Here is a 16,169-nt window from a genome sequence, read left to right as displayed (position 1 = left end):
GGCTTCTGATGACTAAAATCTGAAAAATATCTTCTGAACTCTATCTTTCGTAGAGGCAGTGGATGGAAATCTCTATAAAAAGCTAACGGACTTTAAATTCAAATATGGCAATATTTTCGTCGTCTTCTGCCTTGGAAAAATATATTGCCATACCTATATTTCTTTATATTCAAAAAAAAAAAAGAAAATGAAAAATAAATTTCAAAAGGCCAATATGGAAAAAAAGATAAGGTAATTTTAAATTTTATTTTTTTTATTCAAATTATTTAATCGAATTTAATTTTTAATTTTTCTAATTTCAATTTGATTTACGCCTCTAAAATAAAATCAGTGAACAGAAAATAAAAATTATATTGTTCCAAGGCTTGACGTCGTACTTCTACACTTCATACGAGACCCAAACCACAAACCGAATACAGTCCGAAAAACAAAAGGGAAAAAAATACATCGTGCATCGCCGATTTTTATTTTGATTTTTGTCAACTACTGACTACAAATAAATCGCATAAAACAAGTTAAAAAGTAGCATTTGTGATTAAAGTACAAGAGCAGCACAAAAATGGGCACCAAAAAGTGTTGCGTGCCAAGTTGCAATGGAAATTGGCCGGATGACGGCTGCGAAACGACATACCACAAATTTCCGCAGCGCTTGGAGTTCCGTAAAAACTGGATAATTGCGATAAAATCCAAACTGGATGCTAATTTGCAGCCATCGAGCAGTAATTTGGTGTGCTCGCGACATTTCAAACGGTCGGATTGGCAGGAAATCAAAGGAGGAAAGCTGTTGCTGAAACAAGGTATCGTTCCGAGTGTATTCACATACAACGTAAATGACTTGCCGAAGGAGGAACTCGGCAAACCTGAAATTACCGGAAACCCCAATGTGAGTGTTAAGGATGTTTCTGTAGCCGAAGGCGGCGCCGCCGAAGAACCAGTAGAAAAACCAGAAGAAAAGAAAGTGGAAAAGAGTCGCAAATCCGCTCGACGATCGAACTTTAGTTTGACATCGCCACCAAAAACGGGCAAACTTGCAAAAAAACCAGCAGAAAAAGAAGTCGAAGCAACTCCAGTTGAAAAGGAACCAGAAGAGGTTCCTCCTGCCAAAAAGGAAGAAGAACCCGTCGAGGAGAAAAAAGAACCGGAAAAGTTGCCAGAAAAACCCACCAAATCAGAGACAACAAAATCGAAGGAAGACTCAAAGCCCAGCAACACCAAGTTTTCCATCAAGTTGCCCTTCAAGTCTAAAAAGGACAAAAAACGGGACAAACGTCGACCACATCGTAGTATCCTTGCGCTGTCAAAACGCAGTCCGAAACGAAAAGACGGCCAATCGAGCAAATCAAAGCTAAAATCCCCAACAAAAGCTGCAGCGGATGTTCTGTCGCCTAAGAAAAATCTTTCGTCGTCCATCAATTTTGTCATTGGCACAAAACTTGAAGCACAGGACTTTGAAGGAGGCTGGCACGAAGCCAGTATTGTCGAGGTAGACTCGGACGAAGGCGAAGTTTTGATTCATTTCATCAAAAATGAGAAACAAAAATCAGCGACGCTCAGCGATGAGTGGATCCCAATGGATTCGTCACGTTTGAGACCGCCACAAGTAACGAAGAAAAGCGAAGGATTCGCGATTGGAGAGAAATGCATGGCCCGCTGGAATGACTCGCGAAAGTTTCCTGCTACTGTTCAACGATTGGTCGAGGATGGTAAGCATATTTTTTTTTTGTATTTCAAAACCAAGTTTTCATATTAGAACCGAAATTCATATTAGAACCAATTTGCATATTAGAACCAATTTTCTTTTATGTTTTTGTAGATCTTTATGAGGTTTTGTTCAATGACGGGTACATAAAAATTGTTCGTGGTACTCACATGACAAAATTGAAGCAACAACCTGGACAGCCGCCATTAATTGAGCCAATTATTCCCATTCAGCCGATTATTCAGACGCCAGCTTTGAAGGACATCGTCATACCGGACATACCGAAGGACGGTGAGTGGTGCTGTTACTGGATCAACGATTGTCCCGTTGGTAAAGAGAGCTATTTGGACTTCTCTCATGGACGAATCAACACTGTTATTGTCGATGATTGGCGTTTACCCGAAAAATGGGAGAAACATCTCTTCCAACGTATTGGAAATTACGGCGGAAAATGGGACGCAATCTTGGTGAGTCCCGACGGACAGAAATTTCGTTCGAAACAGGAGTTAAAAGCATATTTGGACACGATTAAAGAAACTTACGATCCGGAACGCTACGATTTCTGCCTGCATAAGAAACGAGCAAAGGCAATCGGATTGTTGACATACACCGAGGACTACAAACAAGCTCTTAGTTTGGACATGAAGAGTCCAAATGTATCACTTAGCTCGATTGGAGGCACTCCTGGGACACCGGGACTCGGTGGCATGGGAACTGGCGAGGTCTTTATTGGCTCCCTTAAGGTCAAAGTTCAGGATAATCTCTATTTGTGTCCGGATTGCGACAAAACATTCCGCAAAGAGAACCATTTGCAGATCCACATCAAACATTATCACGAAAAAACCGCTGAATTACTCGGAGTTTGTCCAAATATGCAGGATTTGGCTTATTTGAGAACCGCAACTGACGATACGGAAGTACAGGAAGCTCAAGCAAAATTCATGAGAAAATCGCTAACTGTTGGATCACCACCGGCAGCGGTTGCACCACCAGCATCGACTCCAACAACTGCTTCTACGACGAATACAACAACCGCAAAGTCCGTTAGTACACCAAAATCCAGTGGAAATAAGAGTTCAGCGACAAGTAAAAAAGTTACTGCAGAAAATGTCCTCAAACGAGAACCTGTTGTCAAGTTGGAAATGATGAATGTCGAGGAGCATCTTGAAAAACCGCCTAAAAAAGCTGACGTCGATCCAGATTTTGATCCAGAATCACTTATTGTGTCGCACGAGGTCAGTCGCAAAGGTTTGAAGAAACGCAAAGGAACCGTTAGTACGAGGCAGTGTAATCGAAAACCCACAAAACGTCCCAAATTGAGTGAATCTTCGGGCATGACAGACTCCGAAGACACCAGATTCTCCTTTGGTCTGAACGAACCGCATCCGAAAGTGGCGAGACTTCAGTCGGAACACACCACCGAGGGCAGTAATAGCTTCGACGCGAGTCCAAGTCCAAACACGAATTACGTGAACGAATATGGAGAAGTCATTAAAATCGTGAGGATGCGCAAAGAGGAAGTTATAAACTGCATTTGTGCGTATCCCGAAGAAGATGGTCTCATGATTCAATGTGAGTTGTGTTTGTGCTGGCAACATGGCATCTGCAATGGAATTGTCAAGGAAAGTCAAGTGCCCGAAAAGTACGTTTGTCTCATTTGTCGCAATCCCCAACGTGGTAGACCTTCGATGCGATTCATTCACGACCAGGATTGGCTTTATGACGGCAAATTACCTACCGCAAATTACCATTTGCCGTACCAGAAGACCCAAGATCGCTTCAATTTGCTGAAACAAAGTCACACTCTCACCGGAAACCTGCTGGAACTCAAAAAATTCTTGCATTCCTTGGACGTGAAGATCAACATCGCTGCCAATAAGGATCATCCAAAGATGTATTTGTGGTCGAAAAAGTGGGAACAATCGCCACCGAAGCAGGAAACTCCAGCTATGACGAATCCACAACCATTGAAAGTTGACAGTAACGACATAAAGTTCGACATTAAAGATCTGAATAACGTCGTTGGCGATAACGGACAAAATAACAGCATTCTTGCGGGACTACTTTCATCGCCTGGAGGAACAAATGTCCCGGTAGCGACAGAAGCAACAACAACTGTCGAAGACGACAAAAGTGATATTAAGGACAACATTTTCACGCAAGAACCAAAAACGCCATCGGCACCCGAACCAGAGGCTGCAATCGATCCGGCCAAGTGTCAGTATAATTTGTTGGAACACATTCAGAAACAGCAGAATTTAGCAATGGCAAGGTTGAATACAGTAGAGGCGCAAATTATTGGTAAGAATCAAAATATTTTTCAACGATTGAATTTATTTTATTAAAAATTGCTTTTTTTTAGCTCTTGAGGCTTTTGATGACCCCAAAGATATTGTGGAATCACCTTCTAATTCTGACTCGTACTCAAAAACGAAACAAGTTGTGCACCAATTGATCAAAGATTTGGAAAAAATGAAAGCATTGGCGGAAATTCACGGAAGTGTTGCAGCTTACTAATTTTAATCAGTTTAAAAATGTACATTTTTGTATTAATGGATAAGAAATAAAATATAAAAATTTAATAAATAATTGAAAAAAAATTATTTGTCCTTTGTTTGGTTTAAAAATCAAAAATCCAATGAGGCCAAATTTAAAATATTTAAAATTTCAACTATAATTTTTTATATAATTTCTTATAATTTTTTTTAAAAATAAAATTTTTGATTTTGAATAATTTTTGTTACAGATTTTTGAAAGATATTTTTTCTATGCTATTTTTAAATATTTAACATTTTCGGCCGTAAACGTAGTAAAAATTGGTCAATATCAATTTTTTTAATAAAGTTATTTCGTTTTTGGTCGCGTGACTAGTTTGTTTAAATTTAATTTTAATATAAAATATTTTAATAAAGCAAGTTAAACTCATTTTTTCTATGATTTTCAAGTAAAATTTAATATTTTCAAGTTTTTCGAAAAAAATACAGAAAATTTGAAAAAACTGGATTCATTTATTTTGAAAATTACGTTGATTGCAGTTTTAGATCCTGTTTTTTTAAATAATCGGCTGGAAAAACGCTGATAAATGAATAAAATGATATCAGTGTACTATTTGTCACTTCCTTTGTAAAAGAAATATATAACAAGCGACATCCTATTTTTTAAATTAGTCGCATCTGAAAACCTCTCTTCACTAAACAACATACTAAAAAACTTTTTAAAAAAATGGGAAATCAAAGATCCAAACCCAGGAGATCTCTCATGGCGACTCCAAATCGGTACCGAAAAACCAATGATTACTTCGAGCCTGAAGATTTCAAAGATCGTTCTGAAATTTATCTTGCACTAAAGGATCACGAAGCGCGATCTTCCAATGAATTATCTTTCAAGAAAGGCGAGGTACTGGAATTAATTAAAAAATGCATTAGTCGAGACCATCTTCTGATGAAAGATTTGAAAAATACCAAATATGGTTTCGTTCCTAAAGAAAGTGTTGCGGAAATTAATTCGTTGCGAGCTCAAGAGTAAGAAAAAAAATATCACCAAGTGATAAAAAGGTGTGGTCATAAATTTTCCTCTTCTTCTGCAGATATTATTTTGAAAAGGTGTCACGTCGTCAAGCTGAAAGTCTTATAATGTTTCCTGGAAACTGCACGGGAACTTTTATTGTTCGTCCGTCGCAGTCGGTACCAGGATCATTTTCCTTAACTGTCAAGGATTATTCAATGAATAGAGGATTTCGTCCAAGAAATTATCGCATTAATGTTAGCAAGTACGGAAATTATAGTCTGCAACCTAGTGTTGAATTTAAGACGGTACCGGAATTAATTTCCTACTATCGTGAGTCATTTTAGATAAAACTTTTTTTATCGCATTTTAAAATTAATTTTTGAAAAACGGAAAAAATTCTCATTTTGTCTTATTTCTGCAGAAAAAAGTGTAACATTATGCCATTTGGTACGTGCATGTCCTAAAATTGAAGAATCTCCTAATAGAAGACAATCATTTGCCGCACTTCCATCAGTTAACGAGTTTGGATATGCCAAAAATATACGCAAACATTCACTTGGTGCAAATGAATTGGCATTATGCAACCGAAAAAGTGACGTTATTGTGAAACGATTGAAGTTAGAATCTGTTTCCGAAGAGAATCTCTTGGACGAAGCCTATCAAATTTTAAATGATGATAAATTTATTGCTCTGTATGCCACATTTAACCAAAATAATGCTTAAATAAAGGATTTTTATTCGCTATTCTGCAATTTACATCTCAACATTTCAGCATCTCGTTCCAATTGCTTGTCGTATTTCAGTTTTAGTGCAGCCACAACTTCCTCGTAGCCTTGTCGGATCAGTCCCATTCGCGCGAGTGCGGCACCACGACGTGCCAAACAATTTTGTCTTGCCTGCAAGTTAGCTTCGCACGGTGGTGTCAGCAAATCATAAGCTCTGGAACAGTCTTCGGCACATTTTTGAAAATTTTCTGCGGAAAAGTGAGCTGCCGCACGATTCATGAAAAGCTCCCAATATTGGTCTGTCATACGAATAGCAGTGGAATACGCGGAAATGGCTCCCAGGAAATTGCCCTGTTGATAAAAGTGATCGCCCTTTTCCTTCAACCAATGTGGATTTCGTTCTTCGGGACGTAAGTCTTCCTCATCGAAGCCAATTGCTTTGCGAACGTCTTTTTGCTTCAACAACCATTCCCGTTCTTCATCTTCTTGCGACTCACGTTTGGGCGTGATAAAGTTTCGATTCGAAAAGGAGATTGAAATGTTGCTAGTTTTGCGAATTCCAGGTAAGTCTTTTTTTACTTCGACAGGAGGTTTACGAATTGGTGGCGGCACAATTTCTACTTTTTTCTTCTCCTCCTTAGGGCTTTCTACAGGGTTTTCAACGACTTTTTCGGTAATTTTCGTTTCTTCTATTTTAGAACTTAAAGTTTCCTCAATAACTTTCTTCGGATTGACAATTTTCTGATAATCTTCACGTGTTTTGGCATCACGTGACGTGGAGTTTACAATTTCTTCACGTTTTTTGGCCTCCTTATATTTTATAGTTTCTTTTTGTTTCTTCTTAATCGACTCTTGTTTTTCCTTAACGGCTTCTTCACGGATTTGCGCTTTTGCACCGTTATCGATTTGTAGCTTCTCTAGTGACTCCCAATGAATTGACTCGCATTTTTTGAGCGAAAATTGAACAAGACTAGCGGAAAGTTGACATCTACTTTCGTCCGTGTCGATTTCATGAGACAGAAAAGCTTCCCAGAGGTACGGTGGGCTGCTGACTTTGATGTAGTGTTTCGATGTGAAAATATCGACTGGTTTCGTAAGTTTGCTACTAAATTTCAGATCGACATTGATTTCGCCTTCAGTTTGAGTCCATTTTACATCTTTTAATAAAATTGGCATGGTTATTCAAATTTTTTTTTAAAATCGAATCTAAACAATTTTTTAAAAATTATTGCTTATCAACAATAAACATTTTTGTTGTATCCAATAGCAACGCGCAATCGTTTACTCAAATTTGTTTAAATTTAAATTAAGGTACTATTTGAGTGGATTTTGGTACATGCTTTTTCCTACAAATCCAAAATTATTAATTTTTTTAGAACAGCTCTGTCAAAGATTTCCAAAATGATGGTTCAAAATTTTTTTACTCCACGTGGTCTAAAAATGTTTCATGTTACGTGGTTTGTAAATTTCTCAAGTCACGTGGTTAGAAAACTTTTCAGGTCACGTGGTTTTCAAATTTATATATTTTTTTCTCTTTTACTGAACTGGAATGATTAAAATGTCTATCGATATTTTAATCCATATTATGTCATATCTTATCATTTTATCAGTGATAAACAGTCAATATTTGATACTTGTTTTTTTCAGTTCATAAAAATTACTCGACGTTTAAGCATAGTTAAATCAAACAAAATGGTTCGCTGTAACATTTTGTTTATTATTTTTCTTATTTGTATTTTCCCAGTCGCGAATTCTTATAAAATTTTATGTTTCTTTCCTACCTTAAGTAAATCTCAATGGGTATTTGGAGAGCCCCTCTTTGCTTCTCTGGCCAAAAAAGGACATCACGTCACCGTTGTTAGTCCATATTCATCGGGCAAAGTGATTGAAACCTACAATGAGGTCGTTATTCCCGTGGATTTTTCCGAGCATTCAAGTAAGAGTTTAAATTCAAATGAAAATTTTCACCTAATTTTTTAATTTCCACAGAAATAACGGACAGTTTTGCAAAAGGGCATGGATTTTCAAAGAATCCAATTGCTTTTATAGGGAGATTCATTGGCATGATACTGGAAACCACAAATGCAACTATTAACCATCCAACGTTTCAAAAAATCATGAAAGAAGAGAATTTTGATGCAGTAATTCACGGATTCACGATGAATAATTTTCAACTGGGACTTTCGGCGCATTTCAAGTGTCCTTCAATCGTATTGTCTTCTGTTCCCATGAACGGAGCATTTTCTGAGATGGTTGGACAACCGTTGCACCCTGAAGCGGTCCCTTCGATATTTTTGGCATCCAAATTTCGCGGCACGATGAATTTTTGGCAGCGACTTGTTAATTTGTTGGTTGTGGGTGCTGAACGATTAATTGGGGTTTTCCAAAATTACTTGAATTCAAAATATTATGAAAGCAATTTTCCACGTGAAAAATATCCCGCATTTGATGAAGTGCGGAAAAACGTTTCTTTATTCCTCGCCAATGATCATTTCTCGCAAGGAACTGTCAAGCCAAATTTACCGAATGTTATTGATGTTAGTGGATTGCAAATGAGCTCGGAGCCAGCCCCACTTCCGAGTGATATCAAAACGTGGATCGATGAAGCCAAGAACGGGTTAATTTTTGTTTCTTTTGGAACGAATGTCAAAAGCAAGGATCTGAGAACCGAAAAACGACAAATATTAATAAATAACTTTGCAAAGTTAAAAGAACGAGTTTTATGGAAATTTGAAGATCCATCGCTTTTGCCGCATCTCCCGCCAAATGTCATGATAAAGAAGTGGCTGCCACAAAATGACATCTTGGCACATCCCAATACGAAACTTTTTGTGTCTCACATGGGAATTGGAGGCTTTAACGAAGCGATGTATCACGCAGTGCCAGTGGTGGCATTACCGTTCGGTGGTGACCAAGGATTTAACGCGGAAAAAGCTAGGAAACAAAGATGGGCTGAAGTTGTAACACAAGCTGAATTGAATGATTCAACATTTAAAAATGCCTTGGAAAAAGTGCTGAATGACAAAAAGTACAAAGAAGCAGTGCAAAAGTTATCAAATTTGTATCGTGATAAACCGATGACGGCAGTCGATACGGCAATCTATTGGATCGAGTATGTGATTAGACATCGAGGAGCAAGACACATGCATTATCCCGGTGCCGAGTTGAATTTCATTCAAAGTAACTCGATCGACGTTTATGCTTTTATTCTTTTAATAGTGTATTGCTGCATTAAAATTATTGGTTTTGGATGTCGGAAAATCAAAAATTGTTGCTGCTCGAAAAACGTCATTGGTGCTGAAAATATTCAAAAATCGAAAAAACAGAGAAAACGGAAAACTCACTAAAAAAAACAATGAAAATTTTACCTAAATTTGCCAAAAAATACGTAAATGTGATTTAATTTCTTGACTCTTTTTTATTTCATTAATTCAACGTCATTCACTGATTTTATTCTCTAATCACTTCCTTTTTCATAAAAACAACAACTTTAGTTTCAATTTCCACCTTCGACCTAAATACATTTAAAAGTATTATTTTTTGTAATCATGATGCACACGAATAACTCCGCCAATTTTGGGATTACCGTCTCCACTGAAGCCACCAAAGTGCTGATTGTATGTAGCACCTCCCTCAACTCGCGTTTTCCGGTCGACACTTTCCCACAATTGGGCTTTCAGGTCAGCGAAAATGTCTGTTCCTTGATCTCTCTCATGGTCGGCCCCGAACGAAAAATCTAGTTGCCTTGCGTGACGAGTTCTCTCATTTGTGGATAGTAAAGAGTCCTTGAAAATTTGAATTTGGTATATTAGTCAATCAAGGGGGTCAAGTTATAATAACTTACTTACACTGACAATGGGATCGAATGGCAGGGCGCAAACAACGGTGACTACAATTGCAAGAATTAAGAGGAAATTCCTCATTTTGTTTTTTTCTCAACTTTTATTATACAAAGAGTTGTTTACTGATCGAACAGCGAAATTACACTGATGATTCTTTTGTATAAATAAAATTTTAACTGATAAGATCTCTGTTCTGGGGTCATCTTCTCTCATCTCAAGTTACTCAATTTATAGAATCGAATGAGTAATTTAAAAATTAGGTAGAGTGAAAACTTGAAAATTATACTAGAAATTTTTTTACAATTAGGATTTACAAATGCTCCAAATAAAGCTGAAAAATGAGATTCAAATTAAAAAATAATAGTGGCAAAATATTTTTTGAATTTCTTTAAAAATTTAAAACAATTTTTTTAATTTTATTTAAAACAAGATATAGCTGTATTCGTACTGCGTACGTCCAACTTGACCGCATTTCAGATGTTAATATTTGATCGATATATGTCTAATAAATTAATATTCAATTTATTTAAATTTCGGGTGAATTCCTGATGGAATCCAGTTGTATTTCGGATGCCCGGAATGCACCCAGAATGCACCCGGAATGCCCGGAATGCACCCATGGCGAGACTTGAGGGCTTGAGCTCAACTCTGATTGGCTGAAATTTGAACCTTAATGGATGAATCTCAATTCTCATTGGTTGATATTTTTGACTCGAAGGCTTGAGCTCAACTCTGATTGGTTGAAATGAAAATCTTGGAGGCTTGAGCTCAGCTCTCATGGAGAGACTTGAGGGCTTGAGCTCAACTCTGATTGGCTGAAATTTGAACCTTAATGGATGAATCTCAATTCTCATTGGTTGATATTTTTGACTCGAAGGCTTGAGCTCAACTCTGATTGGTTGAAATGAAAATCTTGGAGGCTTGAGCTCAGCTCTCATGGAGAGACTTGAGGGCTTGAGCTCAACTCTGATTGGCTGAAATTTGAACCTTAATGGATGAATCTCAATTCTCATTGGTTGATATTTTTGACTCGAAGGCTTGAGCTCAACTCTGATTGGTTGAAATGAAAATCTTGGAGGCTTGAGCTCAGCTCTCATGGAGAGACTTGAGGGCTTGAGCTCAACTCTGATTGGCTGAAATTTGAACCTTAATGGATGAATCTCAATTCTCATTGGTTGATATTTTTGACTCGAAGGCTTGAGCTCAACTCTGATTGGTTGAAATGAAAATCTTGGAGGCTTGAGCTCAGCTCTCATGGAGAGACTTGAGGGCTTGAGCTCAACTCTGATTGGCTGAAATTTGAACCTTAATGGATGAATCTCAATTCTCATTGGTTGATATTTTTGACTCGAAGGCTTGAGCTCAACTCTGATTGGTTGAAATGAAAATCTTGGAGGCTTGAGCTCAGCTCTCATGGAGAGACTTGAGGGCTTGAGCTCAACTCTGATTGGCTGAAATTTGAACCTTAATGGATGAATCTCAATTCTCATTGGTTGATATTTTTGACTCGAAGGCTTGAGCTCAACTCTGATTGGTTGAAATGAAAATCTTGGAGGCTTGAGCTCAGCTCTCATGGAGAGACTTGAGGGCTTGAGCTCAACTCTGATTGGCTGAAATTTGAACCTTAATGGATGAATCTCAATTCTCATTGGTTGATATTTTTGACTCGAAGGCTTGAGCTCAACTCTGATTGGTTGAAATGAAAATCTTGGAGGCTTGAGCTCAGCTCTCATGGAGAGACTTGAGGGCTTGAGCTCAACTCTGATTGGCTGAAATTTGAACCTTAATGGATGAATCTCAATTCTCATTGGTTGATATTTTTGACTCGAAGGCTTGAGCTCAACTCTGATTGGTTGAAATGAAAATCTTGGAGGCTTGAGCTCAGCTCTCATGGAGAGACTTGAGGGCTTGAGCTCAACTCTGATTGGCTGAAATTTGAACCTTGATATTTTTGACTAGAAGGCTTGAGCTCAACTCTGATTGGTTGAAATGAAAATCTTGGAGGCTTGAGCTCAGCTCTCATGGAGAGACTTGAGGGCTTGAGCTCAACTCTGATTGGCTGAAATTTGAACCTTAATGGATGAATCTCAATTCTCATTGGTTGATATTTTTGACTCGAAGGCTTGAGCTCAACTCTGATTGGTTGAAATGAAAATCTTGGAGGCTTGAGCTCAGCTCTCATGGAGAGACTTGAGGGCTTGAGCTCAACTCTGATTGGCTGAAATTTGAACCTTAATGGATGAATCTCAATTCTCATTGGTTGATATTTTTGACTCGAAGGCTTGAACTCAACTCTGATTGGTTGAAATGAAAATCTTGGAGGCTTGAGCTCAGCTATGGAGAGACTTGAGGGCTTGAGCTCAACTCTGATTGGCTGAAATTTGAAGCTTAATGGATGAATCTCAATTCTCATTGGTTGAGCTAACTTGATTGGCTGAAATTTGAACCTTAATGGATGAATCTCAAGGTTGATATTTTTGACTCGAAGCTCAACTCTGATTGGTTGAAATGAAAATCTTGGAGGCTTGAGCTCAGCTCTCATGGAGAGACTTGAGGGCTTGAGCTCAACTCTGATTGGCTGAAATTTGAACCTTAATGGATGAATCTCAATTCTCATTGGTTGATATTTTTGACTCGAAGGCTTGAGCTCAACTCTGATTGGTTGAAATGAAAATCTTGGAGGCTTGAGCTCAGCTCTCATGGAGAGACTTGAGGGCTTGAGCTCAACTCTGATTGGCTGAAATTTGAACCTTAATGGATGCTCAATTCTCATTGGTTGATATTTTTGACTCGAAGGCTTGAGCTCAACTCTGATTGGTTGAAATGAAAATCTTGGAGGCTTGAGCTCAGCTCTCATGGAGAGACTTGAGGGCTTGAGCTCAACTCTGATTGGCTGAAATTTGAACCTTAATGGATGAATCTCAATTCTCATTGGTTGATATTTTTGACTCGAAGGCTTGAGCTCAACTCTGATTGGTTGAAATGAAAATCTTGGAGGCTTGAGCTCAGCTCTCATGGAGAGACTTGAGGGCTTGAGCTCAACTCTGATTGGCTGAAATTTGAACCTTAATGGATGAATCTCAATTCTCATTGGTTGATATTTTTGACTCGAAGGCTTGAGCTCAACTCTGATTGGTTGAAATAAAAATCTTGGAGGATGAATCTCAATTCTCATTGGTTGATATTTTTGACTCGAAGGCTTGAGCTCAACTCTGATTGGTTGAAATGAAAATCTTGGAGGCTTGAGCTCAGCTCTCATGGAGAGACTTGAGGGCTTGAGCTCAACTCTGATTGGCTGAAATTTGAACCTTAATGGATGAATCTCAATTCTCATTGGTTGATATTTTTGACTCGAAGGCTTGAGCTCAACTCTGATTGGTTGAAATGAAAATCTTGGAGGCTTGAGCTCAGCTCTCATGGAGAGACTTGAGGGCTTGAGCTCAACTCTGATTGGCTGAAATTTGAACCTTAATGGATGAATCTCAATTCTCATTGGTTGATATTTTTGACTCGAAGGCTTGAGCTCAACTCTGATTGGTTGAAATGAAAATCTTGGAGGCTTGAACTCAACTCTGATTGGTTGAAATGAAAATCTTGGAGGCTTGAGCTCAGCTATGGAGAGACTTGAGCTGAAATTTGAGGCTTGACCTTAATGGATGAATCTCAAATCTCATTGGGCTTGAGCTCAACTCTGAGGGCTTGAGCTCAACTCTGATTGGCTGAAATTTGAACCTTAATGGATGAATCTCAATTCTCATTGGTTGATATTTTTGACTCGAAGGCTTGAGCTCAACTCTGATTGGTTGAAATGAAAATCTTGGAGGCTTGAGCTCAGCTCTCATGGAGAGACTTGAGGGCTTGAGCTCAACTCTGATTGGCTGAAATTTGAACCTTAATGGATGAATCTCAATTCTCATTGGTTGATATTTTTGACTCGAAGGCTTGAGCTCAACTCTGATTGGTTGAAATGAAAATCTTGGAGGCTTGAGCTCAGCTCTCATGGAGAGACTTGAGGGCTTGAGCTCAACTCTGATTGGCTGAAATTTGAACCTTAATGGATGAATCTCAATTCTCATTGGTTGATATTTTTGACTCGAAGGCTTGAGCTCAACTCTGATTGGTTGAAATTGAAATGAAAATCTTGGAGGCTTGAGCTCAGCTCTCATGGAGAGACTTGAGGGCTTGAGCTCAACTCTGATTGGCTGAAATTTGAACCTTAATGGATGAATCTCAATTCTCATTGGTTGATATTTTTGACTCGAAGGCTTGAGCTCAACTCTGATTGGTTGAAATGAAAATCTTGGAGGCTTGAGCTCAGCTCTCATGGAGAGACTTGAGGGCTTGAGCTCAACTCTGATTGGCTGAAATTTGAACCTTAATGGATGAATCTCAATTCTCATTGGTTGATATTTTTGACTCGAAGGCTTGAGCTCAACTCTGATTGGTTGAAATGAAAATCTTGGAGGCTTGAGCTCAGCTCTCATGGAGAGACTTGAGGGCTTGAGCTCAACTCTGATTGGCTGAAATTTGAACCTTAATGGATGAATCTCAATTCTCATTGGTTGATATTTTTGACTCGAAGGCTTGAGCTCAACTCTGATTGGTTGAAATGAAAATCTTGGAGGCTTGAGCTCAGCTCTCATGGAGAGACTTGAGGGCTTGAGCTCAACTCTGATTGGCTGAAATTTGAACCTTAATGGATGAATCTCAATTCTCATTGGTTGATATTTTTGACTCGAAGGCTTGAGCTCAACTCTGATTGGTTGAAATGAAAATCTTGGAGGCTTGAGCTCAGCTCTCATGGAGAGACTTGAGGGCTTGAGCTCAACTCTGATTGGCTGAAATTTGGCTTGATATTTTTGCTCAACTCTGATTGGTTGAAATGACAACCTTGGAGGCTTGACCTCAGCTTCATGGAGAGACTTGAGGGCTTGAGCTCAACTCTGATTGGCTGAAATTTGAACCTTAATGGATGAATCTCAATTCTCATTGGTTGATATTTTTGACTCGAAGGCTTGAGCTCAACTCTGATTGGTTGAAATGAAAATTTTTGACTCAGCTCTCATGGAGAGACTTGAGGGCTTGAGGCTTTTGAACCTTAATGCTCAACTCATTGGTTGATATTTTTGACTGATTGAGCTCAACTCTGAAATGAAAATCTTGGAGGCTTGAGCTCAGCTCTCATGGAGAGACTTGAGGGCTTGAGCTCAACTCTGATTGGCTGAAATTTGAACCTTAATGGATGAATCTCAATTCTCATTGGTTGATATTTTTGACTCGAAGGCTTGAGCTCAACTCTGATTGGTTGAAATGAAAATCTTGGAGGCTTGAGCTCAGCTCTCATGGAGAGACTTGAGGGCTTGAGCTCAACTCTGATTGGCTGAAATTTGAACCTTAATGGATGAATCTCAATTCTCATTGGTTGATATTTTTGACTCGAAGGCTTGAGCTCAACTCTGATTGGTTGAAATGAAAATCTTGGAGGCTTGAGCTCAGCTCTCATGGAGAGACTTGAGGGCTTGAGCTCAACTCTGATTGGCTGAAATTTGAACCTTAATGGATGAATCTGAATTCTCATTGGTTGATATTTTTGACTCGAAGGCTTGAGCTCTATTGGATTTTCGAGCCTGATTTGGCTGAAATTTGAACCTTAATGGATGAATCTATTCACAAAAAAAACTCTGATAAATTTTTAATGGATTCATCTTTCATTGGTTGATATTTTAGTATTATTTTCGAAGCTTTTAGTTCTGATTGGCTGATTGGCTGAAATTTGAACCTTGAGGGCTTAATGGATGAATCAGCATTTTTCAATGTCTTTTGGTTGAAATGAAAATCTTAGAGGCTTGAGCTCAGCTCTCATGGAGAGACTTGAGGGCTTGAGCTCAACTCTGATTGGCTGAAATTTGAACCTTAATGGATGAATCTCAATTCTCATTGGTTGATATTATTGACTCGAAGGCTTGAGCTCAACTCTGATTGGTTGAAATGAAAATCTTGGAGGCTTGTAATTTGAATCTTAATGGATGAATCTCAATTCTCATTGAATTTTTGACTCGTATGCTCTCATGGAGAGACTATTGAGCCGATATTATATTTTTTTTTACCTACCGTATATACCGTATATACCAAGTATGTACTGGTATATATACCGGTATATAAATTGTGAGATAAATGCAAATTTACAAAGAAACTTGAAATATATCTTACAAATTCTCATTAAAACGGTAAAGTTATATGAAGTTTTCAATGAAAACACAACTTTAAGTACAATTGCAATAAGATTTTTAAGAAAACTAAACAAAAATTAAAATTTTTTGCATTATTTATCAAAAATTACGATAATTTACGAGTCATATACCGTATATAAATTTTTATATACCGTATATACGGTAT

At 38.1% G+C, this 16,169-nt stretch overlaps 5 protein-coding genes across 5 annotated transcripts; 3 read left to right on the top strand and 2 right to left on the bottom strand.

The window, feature by feature from the left end:
* Positions 1-430: 430 nt before the first annotated feature.
* Positions 431-4,302, top strand: LOC134830957 (uncharacterized). Its single transcript, XM_063844575.1, has 3 exons — positions 431-1,703; positions 1,814-4,000; positions 4,062-4,302. Exons 1-3 carry the CDS (start codon positions 560-562, stop codon positions 4,214-4,216), a joined length of 3,486 nt encoding a protein of 1,161 aa, XP_063700645.1. The 5' UTR covers positions 431-559; the 3' UTR covers positions 4,217-4,302.
* A 619-nt stretch (positions 4,303-4,921) lies between these two features.
* Positions 4,922-5,929, top strand: LOC134828790 (tyrosine-protein kinase Lyn-like). Its single transcript, XM_063841777.1, has 3 exons — positions 4,922-5,220; positions 5,286-5,536; positions 5,628-5,929. The coding sequence occupies exons 1-3, from the start codon at positions 4,922-4,924 to the stop codon at positions 5,927-5,929; spliced, it is 852 nt and encodes a 283-aa protein (XP_063697847.1).
* Position 5,930: 1 nt separating this feature from the next.
* LOC134828789 (dynein axonemal assembly factor 4-like) lies at positions 5,931-7,107 on the bottom strand. Its single transcript, XM_063841776.1, has one exon. The coding sequence runs from the start codon at positions 7,105-7,107 to the stop codon at positions 5,941-5,943; it is 1,167 nt and encodes a 388-aa protein (XP_063697846.1). The 3' UTR covers positions 5,931-5,940.
* A 264-nt stretch (positions 7,108-7,371) lies between these two features.
* LOC134828788 (UDP-glycosyltransferase UGT5-like) lies at positions 7,372-9,278 on the top strand. The gene is made up of 3 exons (XM_063841775.1): positions 7,372-7,388; positions 7,719-7,867; positions 7,921-9,278. Exons 1-3 carry the CDS (start codon positions 7,372-7,374, stop codon positions 9,276-9,278), a joined length of 1,524 nt encoding a protein of 507 aa, XP_063697845.1.
* A 186-nt stretch (positions 9,279-9,464) lies between these two features.
* Positions 9,465-9,854, bottom strand: LOC134828787 (uncharacterized). The gene is made up of 2 exons (XM_063841774.1): positions 9,780-9,854; positions 9,465-9,716 (listed from the first exon to the last, which is right to left on the bottom strand). The coding sequence occupies exons 1-2, from the start codon at positions 9,852-9,854 to the stop codon at positions 9,465-9,467; spliced, it is 327 nt and encodes a 108-aa protein (XP_063697844.1).
* Positions 9,855-16,169: the final 6,315 nt, after the last annotated feature.

Source organism: Culicoides brevitarsis, chromosome 2 (assembly GCF_036172545.1).
Source record: "Culicoides brevitarsis isolate CSIRO-B50_1 chromosome 2, AGI_CSIRO_Cbre_v1, whole genome shotgun sequence".
NCBI lineage: Eukaryota > Metazoa > Arthropoda > Insecta > Diptera > Ceratopogonidae > Culicoides > Culicoides brevitarsis.
This window is presented reverse-complemented; position numbering and strand designations above follow the sequence as displayed.